Source organism: Megascapheus bottae, chromosome 17 (genome assembly GCF_031878675.1).
Source record: "Megascapheus bottae isolate mThoBot1 chromosome 17, mThoBot2.hap1, whole genome shotgun sequence".
Lineage (NCBI taxonomy): Eukaryota > Metazoa > Chordata > Mammalia > Rodentia > Geomyidae > Megascapheus > Megascapheus bottae.
Window position 1 is genome coordinate 24,491,615 of NC_143525.1, and position 22,056 is coordinate 24,513,670.

The 22,056-nt window shown below is 55.4% G+C and overlaps 2 protein-coding genes across 4 annotated transcripts in view; one reads left to right on the plus strand and one right to left on the minus strand.

Moving 5' to 3' along the window:
• Window positions 1–3,881, plus strand: part of Slc38a12 (solute carrier family 38 member 12) — a 54,326-nt gene extending 50,445 nt beyond the window's left edge. For both annotated transcript variants that reach the window (XM_090350240.1, XM_090350241.1), the window contains exon 10: window positions 2,688–3,881. In XM_090350240.1, the coding sequence (XP_090206366.1) occupies window positions 2,688–3,448 (761 nt within the window). In that variant the 3' untranslated portion in view covers window positions 3,449–3,881. The remainder of the gene's footprint in view (window positions 1–2,687) is intronic.
• Window positions 3,882–8,490: 4,609 nt separating this feature from the next.
• Window positions 8,491–19,789, minus strand: Grin2c (glutamate ionotropic receptor NMDA type subunit 2C). 2 transcript variants are annotated; one of them, XM_090350243.1, is made up of 12 exons: window positions 19,382–19,789; window positions 16,486–17,084; window positions 16,081–16,195; window positions 15,078–15,289; window positions 14,728–14,893; window positions 14,333–14,486; window positions 13,240–13,365; window positions 12,927–13,156; window positions 12,299–12,459; window positions 11,318–11,505; window positions 10,194–10,426; window positions 8,491–9,952 (listed from the first exon to the last, which is right to left on the minus strand). In XM_090350243.1, the coding sequence occupies exons 1-12, from the start codon at window positions 19,772–19,774 to the stop codon at window positions 8,864–8,866; spliced, it is 3,666 nt and encodes a 1,221-aa protein (XP_090206369.1). In that variant the 5' UTR covers window positions 19,775–19,789; the 3' UTR covers window positions 8,491–8,863. The 2 variants fall into 2 exon arrangements, with proteins under 2 accessions (XP_090206369.1, XP_090206368.1); XM_090350242.1 differs by having other exon boundaries at window positions 14,728–14,890; window positions 19,382–19,784.
• Window positions 19,790–22,056: the final 2,267 nt, after the last annotated feature.

Here is a 22,056-nt window from a genome sequence, read left to right on the forward strand (position 1 = left end):
AACTTGCCCAAACCAGGCCAGGCCAGAACAACATTCTTCTCAGTCCGCTCCCACAGCAGCACTGCGCGGATAACCTGCTAGTGATGAGGAGCAGAAGGGTCTGTGTGTCTAGAGGTCACGCTTGCCTTCAGGCTGGGGTGTTTCCTTGGGAGGTCATCACCTATGGCAGGCCAGGCTGTTCTTAGGGCCCATGCTGTGAGGGAGTCCTTCCCTGATGTGAGGGCGTATGTTCACCAGAGTAGCAAGCCTGACACACACAGGGGTCCAGAATGGTACCACTGCCTGGTCACAGACACTCTAGTTTGATTCTCCCAGAACCAGAGCGTGTCCTGTACCCCACATACAACCCAGTGAGCTCCTACAGCCATGCAAGGTGTGAGCAAAGGGGACAGGGGAGGAGGAAGCCTGGCTCCATGAGACCTCCCCTCCACTTAGCAGCACCTTTAGAACTGCCTCCAATGGTTTCTGGCATCTTCTTTTTCACTCATAGGTGGCAACAAAACATCACACACTCAAGGGTAGATTTGGTGTTTAGAAGTAGATTTTGCTAAGGCTTGAACTCGGCCTAGGCACTGCCCCTTTTTCACTTAAGGCTGGCCCTCTGCCTCTTGAGAAATACTCTACTTCTGGCTTTTTGGTGGCTCATTGGAGATAAGAGTTTTACAGACATTCCTGCCTGGTCTGGCTTTGAACTGTGATCCTCAGATCTCAGCCTCCTGAGTAACTAGAATGACAGGTATGAACCCCCAGCACCTGACTAGGAAATCGATTTTGATCAAGTCTAAGAGAAGCAGATGGCTAACTCAACCGGGTAGAAGTGTTATCAGGTAAACATAGTTATGGCTAGATATACTCTATTGGTGGGTAGTGTGAGGGGAGGTACAGTTGTGTGCTTTATAAAACAAGTCTCTGACTTTGGTTTGTTTGCAATGAGGCCCCATCAGGGCTGTCTGATGGCTGCTCTAGATAAGCAAGCCAGTTTCACTGCCTTTCTTGAGGCCTCTTAGAGATTTAGGGGTGTGGGGCAAAGGAAGAGGAGCCAGCATTCCGGATAATGAGGTGCATGCATCCATGTAACATGGCTCTGCCTTCTTGTGTTGTTGCCTACTTGCAGGACCCAGGGGCCCAAGGCTAAGGTCAAGTGACTCATTCCAAAGGATTTCTCCACTGGCTTCTTTCTAAATGTGTGCCAGCTTTGGCCAGAACCTAGAGCAGGGCAGGTCATAGATGGCACCCTGAGCAGTTGTAGCTTGACTGGGAGCCACTGACCCTCCCTTTCTTCCCCCCCCCCACCCTGACCCAGTGCCCTACCTACAGTGGCACAGCTGCCTGCTGCAGCCCCTGGGGACCAGGTTCCCGTGTCCCCAGCTCCTGCTCTGTGGCCTTGAGGCCCTCTCCTGCACGGCCTTCCACTCCAACCAGCCAGTGTCCCTCCATCCTGTCCCATGCACCTCCTGTGCTACTGGCCTTTCATGCCCACTCCTCTACCCATCCCAGGAATCCAGCACAAACAGAAGAACTAGGTCACACTGTCTCCTTGCTTCCCAGCCAGAAAGATTTGTGCTGCCCAGGAGTGGCAGGACAAGCTCCTGTGAAAGGCAGAAACAAATCATCTTCTTTATTGGCAATTTTCACAGAGCTGTTCCTGCGCCTCCCCCACCCCTCCTGTCCCTGACAGTGATTAAAACTAATAAATGGTCCTGTCCCCTGCAAATGTCATGGTGGGAGGACATTCCCCAGCTTCCTATGGGTTCCAGCCACATGATCTCTGCCTTCCAGAATCCAGGGAGAGAATAGTGGAGAGGTGGTCCCCTAACCCCTTCCCTGGAGAAGACCCCTAAGCCTCTGATGGATCGATTGAGCTGTGTGCTGCCCTCTGCTCAACCACTCCCCTCTACGCTGCTCCAGGAAGCATCCTGTGGACCTGTAGTTTTCCCTGAGGCATCAGGGCCTAGGCTGGAGGCACCATCAGATCTGTCCTAAGCAGACACCAGGAGGGTTGGAAATCCAGAATGGAGATGGGCTCCTGGAACTGTGTTCACGTTGTGGGTAATCTGGATAGCAGATACAGAAGCCAGAAAAGATCTGGAAAATGTCCTTCTCTAAGTCGTGTAGGTGCACAGCCCCCCTGGGGCATCATGTGTTCTGGGGCCTGGCTGTAGAGCCAACCTCCAGTGGCAAACCCTTGCACAAGGCTGGTAGATGAAACCAGCCTGGTCTCTATCAGTGGTGGAGACTGATGGCTCTGAACAGTGAGGGCCGCAGTCCCTTTCTGCTTCTGTTGAAAATCCCCTGTTCTTGACCGTACCACCAGGCCCCAGCGAACAGCCATGTGCTCTTTGGTAGCTATCTGGTATCTGGTAACTATTTGGTAGCACCCCACAGTTCCAGTGCAGGGGATGAGTGCAGAAGCGAGCTGGTGGTGCATGCCTGGGGCTGGGCTGCTAATCACCCAGCCTCTCCTCACTCACGGCCACGCCGGAGGACAGCAGAATGACAGGACATGGAGAAGGTTATCTGGCACAGCCATGGCAGGCCTGTCCCCATATGGCTTTGGGGCTACATGAAGGTGCCAATTCCCTCTGTGGGCTCCAGTCCTTCCACATGCCTCCCCCTCCCAAGACCAATTGCTGCCCTAGTAGGAAGTTTCCGTGCCCGCTGGCTGACTCCCCCATCCTGTGTTCCAGCCTTCGCCATCATGATCGTTCTGGCCCTGGTCCGCATCGGGAAAGGGCAGGGGGAGGGACATCCGCCCCTGGCCGACCTCTCCGGGATCCGGAACCTCTTTGGTGTGTGCGTCTACTCCTTCATGTGCCAGCACTCCCTGCCGTCCCTCATCACGCCTGTCTCCTCCAAACGCCACCTCACCCGCCTCGTGTTCCTGGACTACGTGCTGATCCTGGCCTTCTACGGCCTCCTGTCCTTCACGGCCATCTTCTGCTTCCGTGGTGACAGCTTCCTGGACATGTACACTCTCAACTTCGCCCGCTGCGACATCGTGAGGCTGGCCGCCATCCGCTTCTTCCTGGGCCTCTTTCCCGTGTTCACCATCAGCACCAACTTCCCCATCATCGCCGTAACCCTGCGAAACAACTGGAAGACGCTCTTCCACCGCGAGGGCGGCGCCTACCCGTGGGTGGTGGACCGCGTGGTGTTCCCCACCATCACCCTGGCGCCCCCCGTGCTGGTGGCCTTCTGCACCCACGATCTGGAGTCCCTGGTGGGCATCACCGGAGCCTACGCGGGCACCGGTATCCAGTACGTCATCCCTGCCTTCCTGGTGTACCACTGCCGCAAGGACACCCAGCTGGCCTTCGGCTACGGGATGGTCAACAAGCACAGGTCCCCGTTCCGCCACACCTTCTGGGTGGGTTTCGTGCTGCTCTGGGCCTTCTCCTGCTTCTTCTTTGTCACAGCCAACATCATCCTCAGTGAGACAAAGCTCTGATGGCAGGAGGGCTGGGAGCTCGGCCCTGGCCATCCAGGCCATGCCATGACGGTCCCCTCCCTACCCAGGACTCTCCCCATCTGTGTACTCGGTCTCGCCCACCAGGGCAACATGCGGCTGCTCCCAGGTTTCAGGATGTCCCCCCCTCCCCCTCTCCTCTCCCCATCGCAGAGGCAGGTTCCTCTGTGGTGGAGACTCGGTGCTGGCACTGCCACTATTTATACCAGACCCCGTGGTCCCTCCCCTTCTGCATCCTTGTCCATTCTTAAGCAGCCACTGTCTCTCAAAGCCCAGGCTCCAGCCATCCTATCGTGGCCTGCCTGGAACAGCCAGGGCCCAGCTCCCTGCCAGGCCTGAGTCACTAAATGCACTCCTAGAGGAGGGCCTGGCTAGCCCTAGGGACAAGAACAGGAAGTGCTAACTGGCAACCGAATTTCTAGACAAGAGTTGTAAGGACCCTTGCTGTGGGTGCCAACTTGGGGGACAGTGGGCAACAGACCGTCCCCTCCACAGGGCACCTCACGGCCTGGAAGCTGATTTAAAGCCCTTGGCTTGTGACCCCTGATAGGAACTCTCTGCTCCCTGGCTACCCCACAGGGGGAGTCCTTGGGGCCTCCTGCAGTATGGAACTGCTCCCCACTCATGGCATGGTGCCCCGGGCACAGACAGGGTAAGAGCTCTGTGCCTCCTACCCTGCAGATCAGCCCAGATTGCCTCAGCACTGCACCCACAGTGAAGGGGCATCCCTAGGAACTTGGCTGTGGGTGCTCGGTGTCCACACTGCCTCTGGCTGCAGTGGGGTAGGAGGAGGCCAGGCCCCAGCCATCCCCCTCTCAATCATGCATGCACCTGCCTCCAAAAAGCGGGTGACTAACAAACTCAGCATTTGCAATGTGCCTTCTGCTTTGGCCCTGGGGGCCCCAGCCCTGGGCCTGGGAGCTGCCTCTGGGGAGTTTGGAAGCCCTCGGGTGCCTGCTCCTCCTCTTGATTTCAGTGCCTTGTCCCACCCTCCTGAGGAACTCCACCTTTTCCCTTCCATCTCAAGTCTCACCTCACATTTAAAACCTGGACAATGCAACGAGGCTGGGTGCCCTGGGCCGCACAAGGAATAAGAGGAGCTGCAGACTGGAATCTGCAGGCAGCACCCCTCCACCTCTGGCCTCCACAGCCCCACCTCTAATGGTCCCTGGGTTTTGATTGACCACAGTCTGCCTCATGGTGTCACACATTGGTGTCACTGCTGTCCCCCCCCATATAAAGTCATTTCTCATTCATGTGAAAAACACCCCTCCAGGGCTAAGAGCGTGGCTTAGTGGTAGAGTGCTTGCCTAGCATGCATGAAGATGCAGATTTGATTCCTCAGTACCACATACACAGAAAAGGCCAGAAGTGGTACTGAGGCTCAAGTGGTAGAGCACTAGCCTTGAGAAAGCCCAAGGACAGTGCTAAGGCCCCAAGTTCAAGCCCAGGACTGGAAAAAAAAAAATTACCCCTCCTGCCATTGCCCCATCTTCCCAGGAGGCTCTGCCCTGCCCTGGACCAAGCTAGGTGGGCCCTGCAGTGGCAAGAAAGCATAACAAAGCCATGCTTGTCCTCCCTCTGTGCCCGGGCCCTCCCTGAAGCTGCTCCGCTGTTTGCTGAGAACTCAATTAAAACATCTGTACTTACCCTTCTCCAATTATGCTCTATCTTGCTTAAGGACAAAACAAATTAAATCATCCTGCCACCCCTAGCTGCTAACCAAATTTTGGAAGCAAAATGATTAGCATCATAAAGCCCAAGTTGATTTATGTGACAATCTGGAGCCACCTCCAGCGCTCGTCCAGTCGTGGCTGTTGTCCCTTCCACCTGCCAGCAGAGCTGGGGCAGCCCTGGCCACTGTCTGGCTTCTGGGCTCCTGGGTCTCCATCCGTCTTGCTAGAAGTCAGATGAGGTCACACCTTCTACTTCCTGCCAGGAGGGTTAGGGGACGGGGGTGGGGGGGAACAGGACCCCAACAATGACACACCCAGGACATACTTGCTCTCTGTGTGTATCAAAGCAGTAAACTGCATATTTTGGGGTTAACTTGGTGACATGGGTCCCATTTGCAGAAGGGCCCTGGGGGTCAGAGTGGGGAGGGGCCATCCCTGCAGCCCCACCATGGAAAAGATCTTAATTTCAGCAGCTGCACTGTCCACAGCAGGGCCATGGCCCAGCCTCAGGGCAGGCCAGGTCAAGGTGGGAGTGAACATTCTTTGCCTAGCTCAGTGTGAAACACCAGGTCCCTCCTGAGCATCAGAGCCTGGTGCCAGTGGCTCCAGCTGCACCTCACCTGATGCCAGTAGATGGAACAGATGGCAACTGATGGGCTGGGAGGCACTACTGAGTAGTGGAAGGTGACAGTGGGCACCAGGCCAGGTCAGGCCACACAGCTGTTCTCATTACATGAGGCCAGGCACAGCCCTGGCAACAGGCAGGCTGGTGTCAGGAGCGTGGGAGGCAGGCTGCTGCTACCTCCTGGGAAACCAGTGGGGGGCCAAGTGGCTGGCAGTGCCAAGCCCTGGGGAAGAGAAAGGCCAAGACTTCGGCCTGTTCAGGGGTCAGAGGCCCAAGCAAGACAGACAAGCCAAGAGTCACTGGAAATATGGCTCTTAGCTCTAAGATCCTGGCCCCCAAGCAAGCCCTGCTACCACTCCTCCTCCCTGGGGCCTAGGGCACAGAGGGGAATCTTTGTGACAGCCTGCTGTGTCACAAGCATGGTGTTGGGTGCTTCATGTGAGCATCTGGCAATAAGATCTTCCGCCTGAAAGGCCAAAGCCTCTATGATCTCTTTCTCTGCAAAGCACCTAATGATGGACAATCAGAAAATAAAGGACTGAGCTCAGTGCCTGGCACAGAATGCAATAAAGCTACTGTTTACCAATGTAAGTCTCCCTCGTCACTGCCCTAACTGGGCTTCTACCCCAGGACCCTAGGTCTCCGTTAAGATCCCAGACTCATAGTTGGTTTCATAGCCAAATGAAGAGAGTGGTCTTTGTGGCCAATGCCTGCTGTAATTCAAACCAGCAAACATCACACCTGATTGGTTCAGGATCTACAAGATTTCAGGAGACAGAGAGATGAACTTTAAAAAACTTCAAGGTCTCTCCTGGCTTGCTAGCAAAAGAGGAAACAGGGCAGCAGCAGAAGAGAAGCAGAGCAGACTAAACTGCCTGCTATAGCGGGACCCCTGTTCCTGCCTCCCACCAAAACGGAAAAGCAGCACTGGGGGAATCTGAGTTGTCAGGCCTTCTGGGGGACATTGTCACAGCTATGGCCTCTTGTCCACTCCTCTCTTATGAGGCTTTCTACTTCCCAGGGGGTTCAGCAGAGGCAGGGGCATTGCCCTTCTAAGCAGGAAGTCAGACCAGCGTGCGCTGAGATGCAGGAAGCATCCTCCCGCAAGCCTTCCCTCCATTCCTAGGGAAGGAACAGGCAGCTGGCTCCTGGCCCAGCAGCAGGTGCCGCGCCACATTCAGCTCTTAATTATCTTTCCAGTTCTTGGTTATTAATGATTTTGGGCAGTAAGCAAGCTGCCTAGACCTCATACCCCTTTCCAGCCTCACCTGCTGCAGCCTCCTCCCTGGAGCTGCACAGGGGACCCAGATAAGGAAGGTGAGGGGCTCTGGTGTAGGGAACCGTGGCCAACAATTAACCTTGTCGCTCCCATGGCTACAATCAAAGTCAAATCCTTTCCAAAACAGTGACCTGAGCCACAAAGGCTCAGGTCACACTCGCCACCTGTTACTGAGTGTCAATTCTAAACCTGGCTCCAGCCTGTTAAAAAAAAAAGCCACATGGCAGAACAGAACTTGAACCGTCTTAGAGCAGGCCACCCATTCTTGGGATGGTCAGACACTGACCACAACTGGGAGCAACCTAGCCTACCATTAGGCTACTCTTGCCCCTGAAATCAAACCAAAACAGCCCAATTATCTTGGTCCCCATCCACATAGGAGGTCTTTGCAGAGTGAAGAGACCAGCAAGGAGCAGGTGGCTCATGCCTACAAGCCTAGCTACCCAGGAGGCTGGGATCTGAGGATCACCATTTGAAGACAACCCCAGCAGAAACGTCTACAAGATTTATGTCCAATTACCTTACCAAAAAGCCCGAAGTGGGGCTGTGGTTCAAATGGTAAGAGCACTAGTGTTGAACCAAAGCTCAGGGACAGCACTCAGGTCTGAGTTCAAGTCCCAGGATGGGTAACCCCACCCCCACCTCAAAAAAAAAACAACTACGGAAGAGGGAACTAAAGGGAGCATACACACACACACACACACACACACACACACACACACACACACACCACCTCCCTTTCTGACACAAGAAATGTTTCTGCTGTCCTCCACTTGAACCTCTAGAGGATAGTCAGACCTCTGTATTTACATCCTCAAGGAAGGGTGGATGGAATTGGGGTAGTTACCACATTTATGGCACAAACAGATGAATGCTTTCTCCCTTCACAGGTGTTGTTGAGGAGGAGAGAGACATAACTGCACATCTTTGGCCAATGATGTGTGTAACAGGGAAGGGAGCTCGACGGGAAGCCCTAGACAGGGAGTCAAAACGGGGTGAGAAGTCTAGGCTTGAGTGAGACAGAACTACACCAGGTTCCCCAAATCCATGGAATGAATGCAGCCAGCCAAGCCTCAGACAAGCTTGGTGGGTTCAGACTTCTGCAGCCTTTTCTACCCTGACACTGTCAGGCTCCCTGGGGTCCCTGGCAAGGCAAGGCAGTCAGAGCCCTGGCACCCACCAACCTCTCCTCAGGTGGAACTGGCACCAAATGCCAAGGGTTGCAGATGTCTAGAGCCTCTCCTTAGCTTCCCCAGCCCACCAATCTTCCTAGAAGAAGCTGTCCCCTGCTCCAGGCAGACACCCCACTTTGACTACTCCCATGATGCTCTTTTCACCTCCAGACTTGGATATTCCCATGATGCTCCTGTCACCTGCAAGCTCTGGCATGCAGAATGAGGCAGCCAGGACCAGTGGGTTGTAAAAGGTTATTTTAATGTCCTAATAGTGCCATAAGAATGAATTCCAAGGGTGGAAATGGCCCCATCTCAACTCCTAAGGTCCAGCCTCCACCCCCACCCCATGGCCACAGCAGCCATGAGCAGAGACTGGCTAACCCCATCCAGGGCAGGCACATCTTCTGGGATCCCACCCTGTGAGCTCTGTGATGCCAGGCTGGATGGACGGGACTTTGTGTGACAGGACATCGACAGTCAGCCGATGGCAGGACTTGAGCCTGCTGAGGTCACTGAGCTGGCCACAAGAGACATCATGTGCCACTGTACCATGGCCAGGAAAACTCCAAACCTGCCTGTGCCCAAATCCTGGCAGTGCCAAGCAGAAGATCAGGCCCAGCAAGAAGCCACGGGTCTGGCATCTCACACTTCCGACTCCAGGCTGGAGACTCGCCTCCAGGTGCATGGTTCTGAGAAGCTTTGAGTGACACAGGCTCCCCTGCTGGCCTCCTCCAGCACTCTGCTGTCCCTGCAGCCTGAGCTCAGCCCCAGGGTCCTGCCCCTGTGTGCCGGATGCTCCCAGGTCCCAGGGAGCCAAGGAGGATGGTTGGCACAGGGTGGGAGATGAGGGCAGATTGCACTCCAGCAGAACGGCAGGTGGGCACGAGTGTGCAGGCAGACTTGCTGTCGGGGCTGCCAGGAGGGCTCCTCTGCAGGCCCACCCTCCCGCCATGCCTCCCAGTGCGTGGGCAGCCGCCTGGCCGGTGCCAGCCCCCAGCGCCCGCAGGCTGGCTGGCCATAGGGACAGGCGCAGGCGTGGCCAGTGCACCGGGCAGGCAGCGGGCCGGGCCAGGCGAAGGCCTCAGCCACCGAGCTGGGCAGGGAAGCGTGCCGAGGGCGTGAGCCCCGGGCCCAGGCCGCACGCAGCAGGGCCTCCCTCCGGGCCAGCTGGTCGGGCCTCGGCAGGGGCAGGTTGTTAGGCTCCGGAGGAGGCTCTGGGAAGAGCGGGTGGAAGGGGCGCCGAGGCCCGTCGGCTCGGGGGAAGGAGCTGTACTGGCGGGGCGCGGGAGACAGGGGGCGCTCCGGGAGCGCGCGCCGCCCGCAGTGCCCCGCCGGCCCCGGCCAAGGCGCCGCCCAGGCCGATCGGTGGGGCACCCGGGAGACGTCGGGCAGAGGCAGCCCGGGCGTCGGGGGGCGCCGGGCCCTGCACACCGGCGTGGAGCGGCCCCCCCTCGGAGGCGCCCAGGCCCCAGGGTTTGGCGAGTGCGGCGGGCCAGGGTTGGGGGGACAGGGGCAGGCAGGGACTGGTGCCCGGCGGCTGCCGCCCCAGCTCTCGATGGTGCGGGTGGCGCGGTCTAGGGAGCTGCTGACATCCGCCGTGGTCACCATGTCGCGGGCCGCCTGCAGCATCTTGAGCACGCTGGCCTGCGCGGAGCCGGCCGTGAGGTCCGGGCTAGGGGCGCGTGCGGGGCTCGCAAGGGTCTGCACCCCGTTGAAGCAGCTGTAGATGCCCTGGGTAGCAGGGAAGGGACAGGCCACCCTGTCAGGGTCAGCCGCGCCCTCCTCTCCCTGTGGCATCAGCCTGGATGCCACCCTGAGTGGCAGCAGTGAGGATCTCACCCCCAGCAGGCTGGGCCCACAGTCGGGGGGCAGGGGGGGGGCAGATCTTACTACTGAAAATGGAGGCAGGGCCAGCTCTACTAGGTGGGTGCTCTTAAAGCTGGGGTCTCCGTGGGGAGGCATGGGCACCTACCCTGCTGAAAGCCAGCAGAAAGTCCAGCTGGGAGGTGCTGGGCACCGAGTGGCGCAGCTTCCAGTAGACCAGATGCTCCCAGGCGAAGACCAGCAGGGCCAGCCCCATGGCCACCAGCAGCATGTAGAAGACACCCGCCATGTTGTCGATGTCCAGCTTGCTGCTCATCACTTCGTTCTTCTCATTCTGGCAGATGCCCGACAGCCACACTGTCTCCAGTTTCTGTGTCTCTCCTGAGAAAGGAGGGCCCCCCCCAGCACCCCAAGGCTCAGGAATTTCTCACCAACACTCACCCAATACCTTGATAGAGCCAAGGTCCACTCTGTTGGTTTTCAAACAGACTACACAGGGATCCAGCCCAGCAAGAGGCAAGGTGGGGCTGGCCCAGCCGAGCAGGGGTGGGGCATGGAAATGCCAGCCTTGGCCTCTGCTCACCCCCAGCAAACATGGTTGGGTAAGTGTTGACATTCATTCATTCATTCATTCACCATTCATCATCACACTTTCTGACGGTCTATGCCTGGGTGTGGTTCCCTAGAAGACGACTGATTAGCTTCAGTTTTTTTCTGGAGAGTTTGTGGGAATTTGGAGTGTTTGGTTCTAGTTCAAATACCATTTACCTGATTCAACCCTCCACTGTGCCCGGCTCAGACAGCATTTTATCTGATAAATATGGAGCGCCTCTAAACTTGGCGCTTTCTCTAGGTCGGGGACAGGCTGGGCTAGACCACTTGTACCTGTGAGCCCCTTGCTGTCAGGCTAGCCTAGCTGTGGCTCTGACTAGGCAGGTCCTTGGCCTCCAGGTAATATCAGGATGGCAAAAGAAGTGCTCGTCTGAGAAAGATCATGGGAGGGGTCTTAGACAGGGGAAAGCAGTGCAGCTACCCCCAACTCCCCCCATGTGGCCTGAGCGTCTTCTCATCATCCCTGCTCCTCAGGGACTCCAACTCTGATCCTTGCTCTGTCCTGCAAGCTCACCCTTGTCTCTGGTACTCCATCCAGTTGCTCCTAATTCCTACCCACCCACAACCCCCTGGTACTCCAACCACGCCCCTGACCCACAGCCCTGAGCACACAGTGGGCTCCACGGCTCACCCAAGACCCTTCCCAGTAGCAGTACCCACCATCGCCCAGGAACTGCAGGAGGGCCAGGTCTATGGCCCGCTTCCAGTGAGAGTCCTTCTGCATGGCGATGCCATAGCCAGTGGTGGCAAAGACCTTGCCAGACCCGATGGTGACCAGCTTGCAACCTTCATCCTTGCCCGCCATGTAGTTGAGGACAGCAGCGTCATAGATGAAGGCGTCCAGCTTCCTGGGAACAGGCTGAGCCCTCAGAACTAGGGACCCTGTAGGTAGGAGGGTCCCGGACCCAGGGCCTAACAGGAATCTGAGCCTAGGAACTTGTGGGATACTTCTACAGATCATGCAGGATACTAGGGCTTTTTGTTTGTTTGGCCAATCCTGGGGCCTGGCTGTTCTCCCTTAGCTTTTTTGCTCGAGACTGGTGCTCTACCACTTGAGCCACAGCTCTGCTTCTGGCTTTTTGTTGGTGACTCTTTGGATGTTTCTGCCAAGGCTGGCCTTGAACTGTGATCCCCAGATTTCATCCTCCTGAGTAGCTAAGGTCACAAACATGAGCCATGAGCACTAGATAGATAAAAACAGACACACTGGGCATCTAGTTCTGCTTCAAGCTCCACTCTGCCCTCAGATCTCCTCCCCACTCCCCAGAAGTCCTGCAGACCAGCTCACTGGCCCACCTTAGGTCTATAAGGAAGGCATGGAGTACTGGATGTTGGTGGCTCACCCCTGTAATCCTAGCTACTAAGGAAACTGAGATCTGAGGATCGTGGTTCAAAGCCAGCCCAGGCAGGAAAGCCTGTGATAATCTTCACTCCAATTAACCAGCAGAAAACTGGAAGTGGCTCTGTGACTCAAAGTGGTAGATCACTAACCCTGAGCAAAAGAGTTCAGAGGCAGTACCCAGGCCCGGAGTTCAAGCCCTCTCACTGACACACAAACTAAAAGGACGGCACAGAGCTCAGGCTGGTCCCTGGAGAGCTCTGTGGCTGGAGACAGAGGAGGGAGCAAGGCGAGGGACCCACCCCATCTTGAGGCTGGTGAGGGCGTCCTCCACTGAGCGCTGGTTGAACTTGACCATGTGCACGTGCATGTCTCGGTAGTTGCTGCGGATGTTCCTCTCTGTGCTGCCGTTGGGCACTGTGCCGAAGCGGAAGGGTGGGTACTGGTCCTGAGGACGCTGAAACTGAGGGCAAACAGCACTCATGTGGCCCCTTTGGCCCAGCCTTGCAGCTGATCTAAGCCTGCATAGACAGCACAAGGTCTTAAGACACTTGTCCAGGCGACTCCTGGGGCACCAGCAGCTCATGCCTGCAATCCTAGCTACTCAGAAAGCTGAGATCTGAAGATCTCCATTCAGAGCCAGCCTGCGCAGAAAAGTCTGTGAGTCTTTTATCTCTCCACTTAACCCATAAAATGCCAGGAGGAGAACTGTGGCCCAAGAAGTAGAGTCCCATCCTTGAGCCAAAAAAAAAAAAAAGGAACTTAAAGGTCCAAAATGGGGGACTTACCTAAGGCCCTCCAATGGACTTGGGTGTTTCCTACTCAGTCACCCCTCCCCAGCCTTTTCTCCACCCCAGTTTAGACTGACCATCCTATATCTGCTCCTCTGAGGTCTGTCCCCCCACCCTCCACGGGTGATGGCCCGGGAACCTTCTTGTCACTGAGGCCTGACACAGTGTCGATGTACTGCTCCTGGATCATGAAGGCCGCCAAATTGGCCGTGTAGCTGGCCAGGAAGATGACAGCAAAGAAGGCCCACACCAGGACCATAATCTTGCTGGTGGTGCCTCGAGGATTCTCAATGGGCACTGAGTTGTTGAAGACTAGGGCCCACAGCAGCCACACGGACTTGCCGATGGTGAACGATGGACCCCCGGGCTCTGGGGAAGAGAGAGGACGCTGGAGATCTCCTGTGGCTGCCATCCCACCCCAGCCCTCTTCCCAGACACAGGTGACCTCTTACTCTTGCCCTTGGTGAGGTTCTGGTTGTAGCTGACAGGGCTGAAGTACTCAAACATGAAGACGGTGACAGCCACCACGGTGAGGCACATGACAAACATCATCACCCACACTGCGGGGCTGTAGGGCTCTGGGGATGGAGACGGGAGGTTCAGAGGCCTTGGCACTGCTCCCAGCTCAGCAGCACCGGGAGGCAACCAGCGGCCCAGCAGCCCTTTGGATAGAGCTGAAGGGCCCCTGACTCTTGAAACAGCACAGCCCTGGAGACACTCCACAGGAGGGCACTTGTCTGCCCTCTCCTTCCCTCCCTCCACCCTGCCCCAGGTGCATGCATCACATCCTTTCTTTGCCCCACACCCTGGTCTGGCCAAGGAGGAGCTGATCTTTCTCTTTCTTTCTCTGCTTCAGTCTTCATCCTCTCAGTGTAGAAAAACTGAGGTGCAGAGAACCACAAAGAATCTGGAGACTCTCACTCTCCTGGATTGAGGGACAATTACTGGAACACATACTTGCTGTGAAGCTGTTCCTAGACAGTGGGGTTTGTCCTCTTCTCTGTAACTGAGAAACCCACTCAGAGAGTTTGGGTGACTTGCCTAAGTCAGCCCAGCAGGCAGGGCCAGCGTCGGGACCTCACTCCTTCTTAACCAACTCTGAGCTTCTCCTTGCAAACACCTGTCCACAGCTTCCTGCAGGTGCCCACTGAACACGCCGGGATTCCCTGTCTCCCCAGCACCTAGCTAAGGCCTGGCACAACAGGGCTGCCTCAACAATGCCGAGTTCTTAATTGAGTGAGAAATGAACATCTCTTCCCACATCCCCCGTGGTGCTTCATTCCTGGTCCACAGTCCAATTCCCGGCACAGCCTGTGGCCAACCTGCTGTCCTGGCTTCCGTCCCCTAAATGGTGCCACCACCTGTCCTACCCTCCCTCTCCTCCACCCCCAGGCTCAGATGCCAGCCTCCACATCCCTCCTTCCCTCTCTACGTCACCCGCCTCCTACCACCTCTGAGACTGTCAGAGCCAGCACACCCCAAGCTCCACCCACCAGTCCCTGAGCTCCTCTGTCCTAAACATGTCCCTGTCCACCTGAATCTTACCCAGGAAGGCTGAGGGGGAGACAGTGCCATTGCTGCGAGCCACCATCACGCTGATGCCCGTCTCCACAAAGGGCACGGAGAAGTCCACAATCTCAGAGCGCTCCTCATTGATGGTGAGGGAGCCGATGGCCATGTCTGCCCGCTTGTAGTATACCTGGGGCGCAGCAGGGTTGCAAAGGGGCTCCTGGGGTCTGGAGCATCCTCTCAGTTCCCTTAAGGTCCATCTGGCTCCACCAGTGGAGCTTACTGGTCCCTCCCAGGGTCCTCAGAGCTCCTCCAGTCATGTGACCCCTCCCAGATCCTCCCACCAGAAAGGAGCTGAGATGTACCTATCTGGAGAAACAGAGGAGGGGAGGGGGTCCAGGCAGACCCCAGGGTCAGGGGAGAGAGCCTACCTCCCCAATCATGCCGTTCCACACGCCTCGCACCCTCTTGCCATGCTTGCCGTTCGTCACCAGGTACAGGTCATAGGAGAACTTGACCACCTTGGCTAGCTTCTTGAGGATGTCGATGCAGAAGCCCTTACAACAGAGCTTGGTGTAGGGGGCCACGTCTCCACTGCTGCAGCCACCACCAAGAGACCACCGGAAGTCAGAATGCCTCTCCACCCACAGCCCCTGCAGCTTCTCCCAACCTGGAGTGCAGTCCCTGCCCTGTGCCCAAGCACTGCACACACATGTATACACACACACACACACACACACACACACTCACAACAGCACCCCAGCTCACAACAAAACCAGACCTGAAAGAATGGTTGCTCTGCCTGCGACAGGGCACAGTATTGGGTACACAGCCACCCGTGCCGGGATCTGGGCTCTCCACAATGACGAAGGGCCGCTCTTCCAGTGTGGCTACTGTCAAGTGCCGGCTGTCCACCACCGGCTGCAGGGAGGTGCTGTAGCGGGGCCACACTGGGTACTTCATATAGAGGACACCATGATCCCAGCGCCCCACCTGCAGATGATAATGGACCTGAACCCAGGACCCACAGCCCCAGGACACCTCTTCTGGGTGGAGTCTCCAGGTGGTCCCAGGCTAGGACTGGGCACAACCCCAACCCTCTGCTTTCTGTTGTGGCCCCATACTGCTGCAGCACATAGTTCCCCTCAAGCTTAGCAGACCCTGTCTTATCCTTCTTATTCTCCCTGGCCTCAGCCTGAAGCCCAGAAGCTGATCCTCTAGGCCCCTCCCACAGGCAGGTCCAAAGTGACCCCATCTCTCCCTCAACCTCTGTCACTCCCAAGCACACCTACCACCTCACTTGAGAAAGCCTTGTGTCTAGACCAGGCAACTGCTCCTTCCTGGTGGGCTCCATCTCAGTCTTCAACAGCCCCCTTCTAATGTCCTGTCTTCTATGCCAGACTCCCCAGTTTCCTTCTTTGAAAGCAGACTAAATTCCTGCTCCTATGCTGATTTGCACACATCTATACTCAAGCATGGAGTGTTCATCTACTTGTTTGCATGTCCATCTGGCCAGCCAGATGTAGGCTGCTTGCCCAGAGGCTGCAGCGTGCTAAACGTGCTCTGTGGTACAGCGAGGGCAGGGTGTGTTATGGGACCTCAGAGCCAGGACACCTCACCCAGGATGGAAGAATCTGGAAGGCTACCCAGGGAAAGAGGCCTCAGTTGAGAGGTGGAAGATGAAGGGTTGGGTAGGGCAAAGAAGGGACTTTTGCTCAGCTGTGGGCTCAAGGGGAAACAGAAAAATAGGAAACCAAAGGCCCCTGGGCTCACCCCCTTCTCACCATCTCCCAGAGTCGGTGCCGATTGAGGGTGATCACTACCATGGTGGGCTGGACCAGGTACCCACCAGGGCTAAAGGAGAAGTCTCGGCCCTCCCAGGTGACATTCAGTAGGTGCCTGTGAGGAGGAGAGATGCCAGGTGTCCCCAGACTTCCCAGGGCCCCTCCCCCATCCCCAGGACATTTGTTATGTAATTATTGTCCTAAATATTTCCCTCTACCACCTCCACCAGCCTCCCCAACAGTCACAGGTGCTGGATTTTTTTGTTGTTGTTGTTGATCTTTTGTTTCAAATGAGGATACCAAGACCTAGAGAGGTGATATAACTTGGCCCAAGGCACATGCCAGCAAGGAAGTGGGCAGCCCAAGCTGGTGAATTAGGTCGCATACACCCTGGTAAGTGCCTACCTGTAGAAGGCCTCCCGGGCTGGACTGACGGGCCCGGGATGGCTGTGGCAGTCACCAGCCGGAGCAGGCAGAACACCATGCTGGCGTTGGTAACCATGGGCGCCCAGGGCCAAGATGGCCACTCCATCGCGGACCTTCTGGCGCAGGCTGAGACGCCAGCTCTCGGTGACGACACTGATGAGGCCCACGGGGAAGGTGGTGGGGGGCGCATCGGTGCTGCCGAGAGCCAGGTTGGGCACCAGCCACACGTGGCCGGGCCCCACCAGGCCGGCCTGGGCCGCCTCTGCGAAGAGCACCTCGGCCTCCTCTCGGGAGCAGTAGGCCACCAGCACCGGCGCGTCCACCTGGCGCAGCAGGCGCTGCGTGCGCGCGCGCGTCCCGCCCGGGCCCAGCTCCAGCGTGAGCACGTCCAGCAGCCGCCAGCTCAGGTAGCTGGCGTCGGCCACGGCGCGCACCCCTTCCAGGAAGAGCGCATGGCCCGGATGCAGGCTGGTGATGACGGCGAAGGCGCTCCAGTCGTACTCCTCCAGCACCTTGAAGAGCACCTGCAGCTGCTGCTCCAGGGACACACCCAGCTGCAGGAAGGCGGAGCCCGGCTCCTGAGGGCGGGGCAGAGGGCGGGGCCTCAGTCGGGAAGGGAGTGGCCTGATCCGGTGAGCCCCGCCCACCCCGTGGCCCCACCCACCCCTGCCTCCCCAGCTTCCCTGGGCGCCCTGCCACCTGAAGGATCTTCTGCGTTGTGGAACCCCTGCCTCGCAGCCCGTCTGTTTCCGCCTCTACGTGATTCCTACCCCCACTACCCACTGAGATCACCAGGGTTGTCCCGTCCCCACCCAACCAAGCTGGACCACAGACCAGAAGCACCGGTATCATCTAGGAACTTTTTACAAATGCAAGCCTCGCCCCACCACCGACTCAATTAGAATCTTCAAGGATGATGCCTAGACTCTGCTCACCAGTCCTACCGCTTCTTCCAGTGTGAGCTAGCTAGTTTGGCCCAGACTGAGTCTCAGAGATGTAACACTGGGATCTATCTGCTTTTTGCCCTCTCTCAGATAGAACCGGTGACTAGCCCAAAGATACCTGAGAAAGCATTGTCCTAACCTAAGTCTCTGGGTGAAAAAATTACACCAAAGTTCACCAAATACATTCAGCTTACACGTCTGACAGTCCCCTCCTGAGGGCTGCCCTCCTCCTCCAACCACTGCTGCTGTCCCAATCTTTTTATCAAAAACATCAATCAGAAAGAACTCTACAGACCAAACAACCTTTGTGTTCAACAACAGACAACTTGCAGTTGAGAGAGAGAGTGAGGAGGGAGAAGCTTGGAAGTTGCAATTTAGAAGCTACACCCACTAATCACCATGTACAAACCTGACTTGACTTCCAATTCAAATGAGCAGACTTAAACATTTATGATATTTGAGTCAATGGGAGAAATGTGAACACTGGCTGGATATTTGTTGAAGTTAAGGAATTTTTTATTCTATTTTAGACATGATAATGTGTGGTGGTTTAATTTTTCAAAGCTCTTATCTGCTAGAGATAACATATTGAAATATTTATGTGTAGAATTATGAAGTATCTGAGCTTTTGACTCTGTTTAACAGAGAAGAGGGAAATGGAGGCAAGGACAAGGATGGGGTACATTCACCAGATGAGTATGGATATGTGGGATTCACTAAGCTTTTGCATATATGCTCAACATCCTCCCTAGCAGGCCCAGTGCGGATGGCTCAGCCCTGCAATCCTAGCTACTCAGGAGCCTAAGATCTGAGGATCAAAATTCAAAGCAGCCTGGGCAAAAATATTTGTGAGACTCTGATCACCAATTAACCACCAAAAACTCAGAAGTGGAGCTGCAGCTCACCTGGTAGAGCAGAATGCCAGGCTTGAATAGAAAAGCTGAGAGACAGTGCCCAGGTCCTTAGTTCAAGCCTTACTACTGGTCAGAGGAAGGTGGGGGACACAATTCCATGATAAAACACTAATAAAGCAAAAGCAGATCAAATCTATTTTCTTCCTTTAACACCTTGGCTGCTCCCTGACTGGAAATAAAGCTTAAATGCTTCCCCTGTGGTCAGAACCCCTCATGGTCCCCACTCCTCAGTCTCTCTCTAACATCATCTCCACCAACACCCGGTAGCCTCCAGACTTCAGAGTGGACCTCATTTTTGGAAAGACCATCTCTGACCAAGGCTTTCTCCAAGTAGAGCCTGCAGGGCTCCCTCAGGGCATATGCTGTCTTCCTTCAGAACACACAGCCCCCCGTGGAACTGCAGTGAATGAATGGGCACATTCTCCCTGGAAAATGGCCAAGTGCAGTTAAAGACAGGGCCATGACTGCCTTTCCCATGCCAGGGACAGGAATCTGCCTTGGACTGCAGTCCTGGGGCTTGAACTCAAGGCTTGGGCACTATCCTCAGGCTTTTCTCAAGGCTAGTACTGTACCACTTGAGCCACAGCACCACTTTCCACTTTTTCTATGTATGTGGTACTGAGGAATCGAACCCAGGGCTTTGTGCATGCTAAGCAAGCACTCTACTACCAGGCCACACTCTTGGCCCCTGGCCCCCTATTTTTGAACTCCTATTGTACAAAGGGCACAGCAGCAGATCCAGCTGGGCAGGCCTGACCTGGAGGGTCAGCTGGAAAGGGTACTGGCCTCCTGCCCACTCCTCCAGACACACATGAACAGCAACCTGCAAAGATGAGACATGAAGCTATCCCCTCCTCCCCGCTCCATACACATTGAACCTCATACTTTCAGTCCTACCTCCAGGCCCAGCCCATCCATTCTGATGACCTATGCCACCCCTTGTCTAGACTTGGCTGGTCCCCAACCCCCACCTGGCTGTAGGCCCCAGGAAGAAGGGGCAGGAGGCTGGACGGGCACCTTGGGAGTGAGGACCACAGCAGAGCCCCCGCTGATGCTGAGGATGGGCACATGAGTCTGGGAAGAAATGAAGTCCAGGAGCTGGGCCACTGCCTCTGTGCCCACATTGTCCTCAAAGACGATGCCATGGACGCGGGCAGCGCCCAGGAGTGCACAGATCTGGGTGAGGAGGCTGCTGGGGTTGGTGTTGTTCACTCCCACGGTGATTGGCTGGATCTCCAAGGGCAAGTCCAGGAAGCTCTGGGGGGTGAGGCGGACTCGAGCCTGGGCCTGCGGCGGCCCTGAGCTCCCAAACACCACAGCCACTGTCACAGCCGGTTCACCCAGCCCTGGGCCTGCCCAGGCACTGAGGAGCCAGGTGAGCAGAAGGGCTGGTCCCAGGGTCCCCCCCATGTCCACTGGAGGGTCCTGCAGAGGGAACCATGGCAGGCAACGACAGACAAGACAGACAGACAGACAGACAGATAGTGAAGGCCAGGGTTAGAGAACACACACAGAGAAGAGAACCCCCCACCCCCCACAAGGACAAGTAGAGACAGACAGACATAGAGACACAAAGAAAGAAACAGTAGTTAGCAGAGCATCCTCAGGGTTCAATGTTCTTGTAGAGGCAAGGGCTGGTGAGGACAGGAGCCAGGAAAGGTGGCTAGAAAGGTCAGGCCTTCTGAGCCCCAGCCACCTGGGCTGTCCCAAGCAAGGTGAACTGAAAATACTAGTCAAGTGTTCAACAGTATGGATTTGAGACAGAGAGTACTGGGTTCCATTCTAGGACTAGAACTTTCTAGTGGATGATCTTGAGAAACTCATTTAGCTTCTCTGAGCCACAATTTCGGGCCTAAGCCCAAAACTAATTACAGACCCTACTTCATGATGGTGAGGATGTAGATAAGAGGTCTATCATGAGCAACCTTAAGCTGGGTGCTGATGGCTCACCCCTGTAATCCCAGCCACCCACAGGCTGAGATCTGAGGATTGCAGTTCCTTCTTTCTTTTTCTTCTTCTTTTTTTTTTTTTTTTTTTTTTTGCCAGTCCTGGGCTTTAACTCAGGGCCTAGATGCTGTCTCTGAGTTTCTTTTGCTCAAGGCTAGCACTCTATCACTTGAGCCACAGTGCTACTTCTGGCTTTTTCTGTTTATGTGGTACTGAAGAATGGAGCCCAGGGCTTCACTGAAGCATGTTAGTCAAGCCACATTTCCAGCCCTCCATGAGACCCTTACTTGCAAAAAGCTGGAAGTGGGGCTGGGAGTTTGGCCTAGTGGTAGAGTGCTTGCCTAGCATGCACGAAGACCCGGGTTCGATTCCTCAGTACCACATACATAGAAAAAATAATCCAAAAATGGTGCTGAGGCTCAAGTGGTAGAGCTCTAGCCTTGAGAAAGTCCAAGGACAGTGCTCAGGCCCTGAGCTCAAGCCCAGGACTGGCAAAAAAAAAAAAAAAAAAAAAAAGCTGGAAGTGCAGTTGTGGCAGTGTGGCTCAAGTGGTAAAGGGCTAGCATGAGCACAAAAGCTCAGCAACAGTGTCCAGGCCCTGAGTTCAATCCCCAGTGGTGGTGTACACACACACACACACACACACACACACACACACACACACCTATCTAACACAGAGCTCAGGTGGATCAGTATGGTTGCCACTGTAGCTTCACTATGAGATTGTGCATCTTTACATGAAAGCCAAGCAGTGGCCAATACTCTTGGAGAGAAATCCTGTATCTGTAGAACAGATGATGCCCTTTGCTGGAAAATGATTAGCCAGGCCTTAGCTTTCTCATGGACCATTCCTTATTTTTATGCCACCAAATTTCTCCCATCCTTTTATCCAAGGTTTGATTGATTGATGGTCCTGGGACTTGAACTCTGGGACTAAGTGCTGTCCCTGAGCTTTTGTGCTCAGTACTAGCACTCTACCACTTGAACCACAGCTCCACTTCTGGCTTTTTGTTGTTAATTTGAAAAAAAGAGTCTGATAGACTTTCTTGCCCAGATTGCCTTTAAACCATGATCCTCAGGTTTCAGCCTCCTGAGTAGTTAGGATCACAGATGTGAGCCACCACCAGGCCCAAGGTCTAATTATTTTACAGAACTTCCCACAGAGACCTTTCTCCATCTCTAATTCTAAGAAAGACAGAGGGCAGAGAAATGCAAGGAGCCACCAGGGAACATTTGCGGAACCTCCTCTTCTCAAAGGCTTTCTCAAGGATCTCCCCCAGGGAGGACCACGACTTAGCCATGTGGCTGAGCAAATACATCCATGCATTAGGCACTGGTTGAAGAGAGGCTGACGTGGTGAGACCTGCATGCTGCCTGCCTACCCTCCCAGAGCTCAAGCAAATCCTCAGACTCCCAGACTCTTCTTAGCACCGCCAACCTCCTTGTGCTAAGCTTCTCTCCACCATTTCCTGCTCTTTACCTCTCCCAAGCACCCAGCCTCTTCCAGCATGGCCTTCTCTCAGCTAAGTACCAAGAGCTTATTCACAGGAACTTATAAAGAACCAACAATAGAGTGTTAAAGTGCCGGGTGGGAGAGCTTCAGACTGAAGGACAGGAAGACTGTATGTGTTGGTGTCCTTAAAAAAAAAAAAAAAAAAAATCTCTCCAGTGGGGTGCAGTGGTTCACACCAGTAATCCTAGCTCCTGAAGAGGCTGAGATCTGAGGATCAGGGTTCAAAGCCAGC

What these genes read in the sequence shown, in the direction of transcription:
- Grin2c (XM_090350243.1), bottom strand. Translation starts at nt 19,774, where the DNA reads ATGGGGGGGACCCTGGGACCAGCCCTTCTGCTCACCTGGCTCCTCAGT. An exon ending in GGCACCGACTCTGGGAGATG is followed by an intron (nt 15,290 to 16,080) that starts GTGAGAAGGGGG and finishes TATCATCTGCAG; the next exon opens with GTGGGGCGCTGGGATCATGG. An exon ending in GAACCTCACCAAGGGCAAGA is followed by an intron (nt 13,157 to 13,239) that starts GTAAGAGGTCAC and finishes TCTCTTCCCCAG; the next exon opens with AGCCCGGGGGTCCATCGTTC.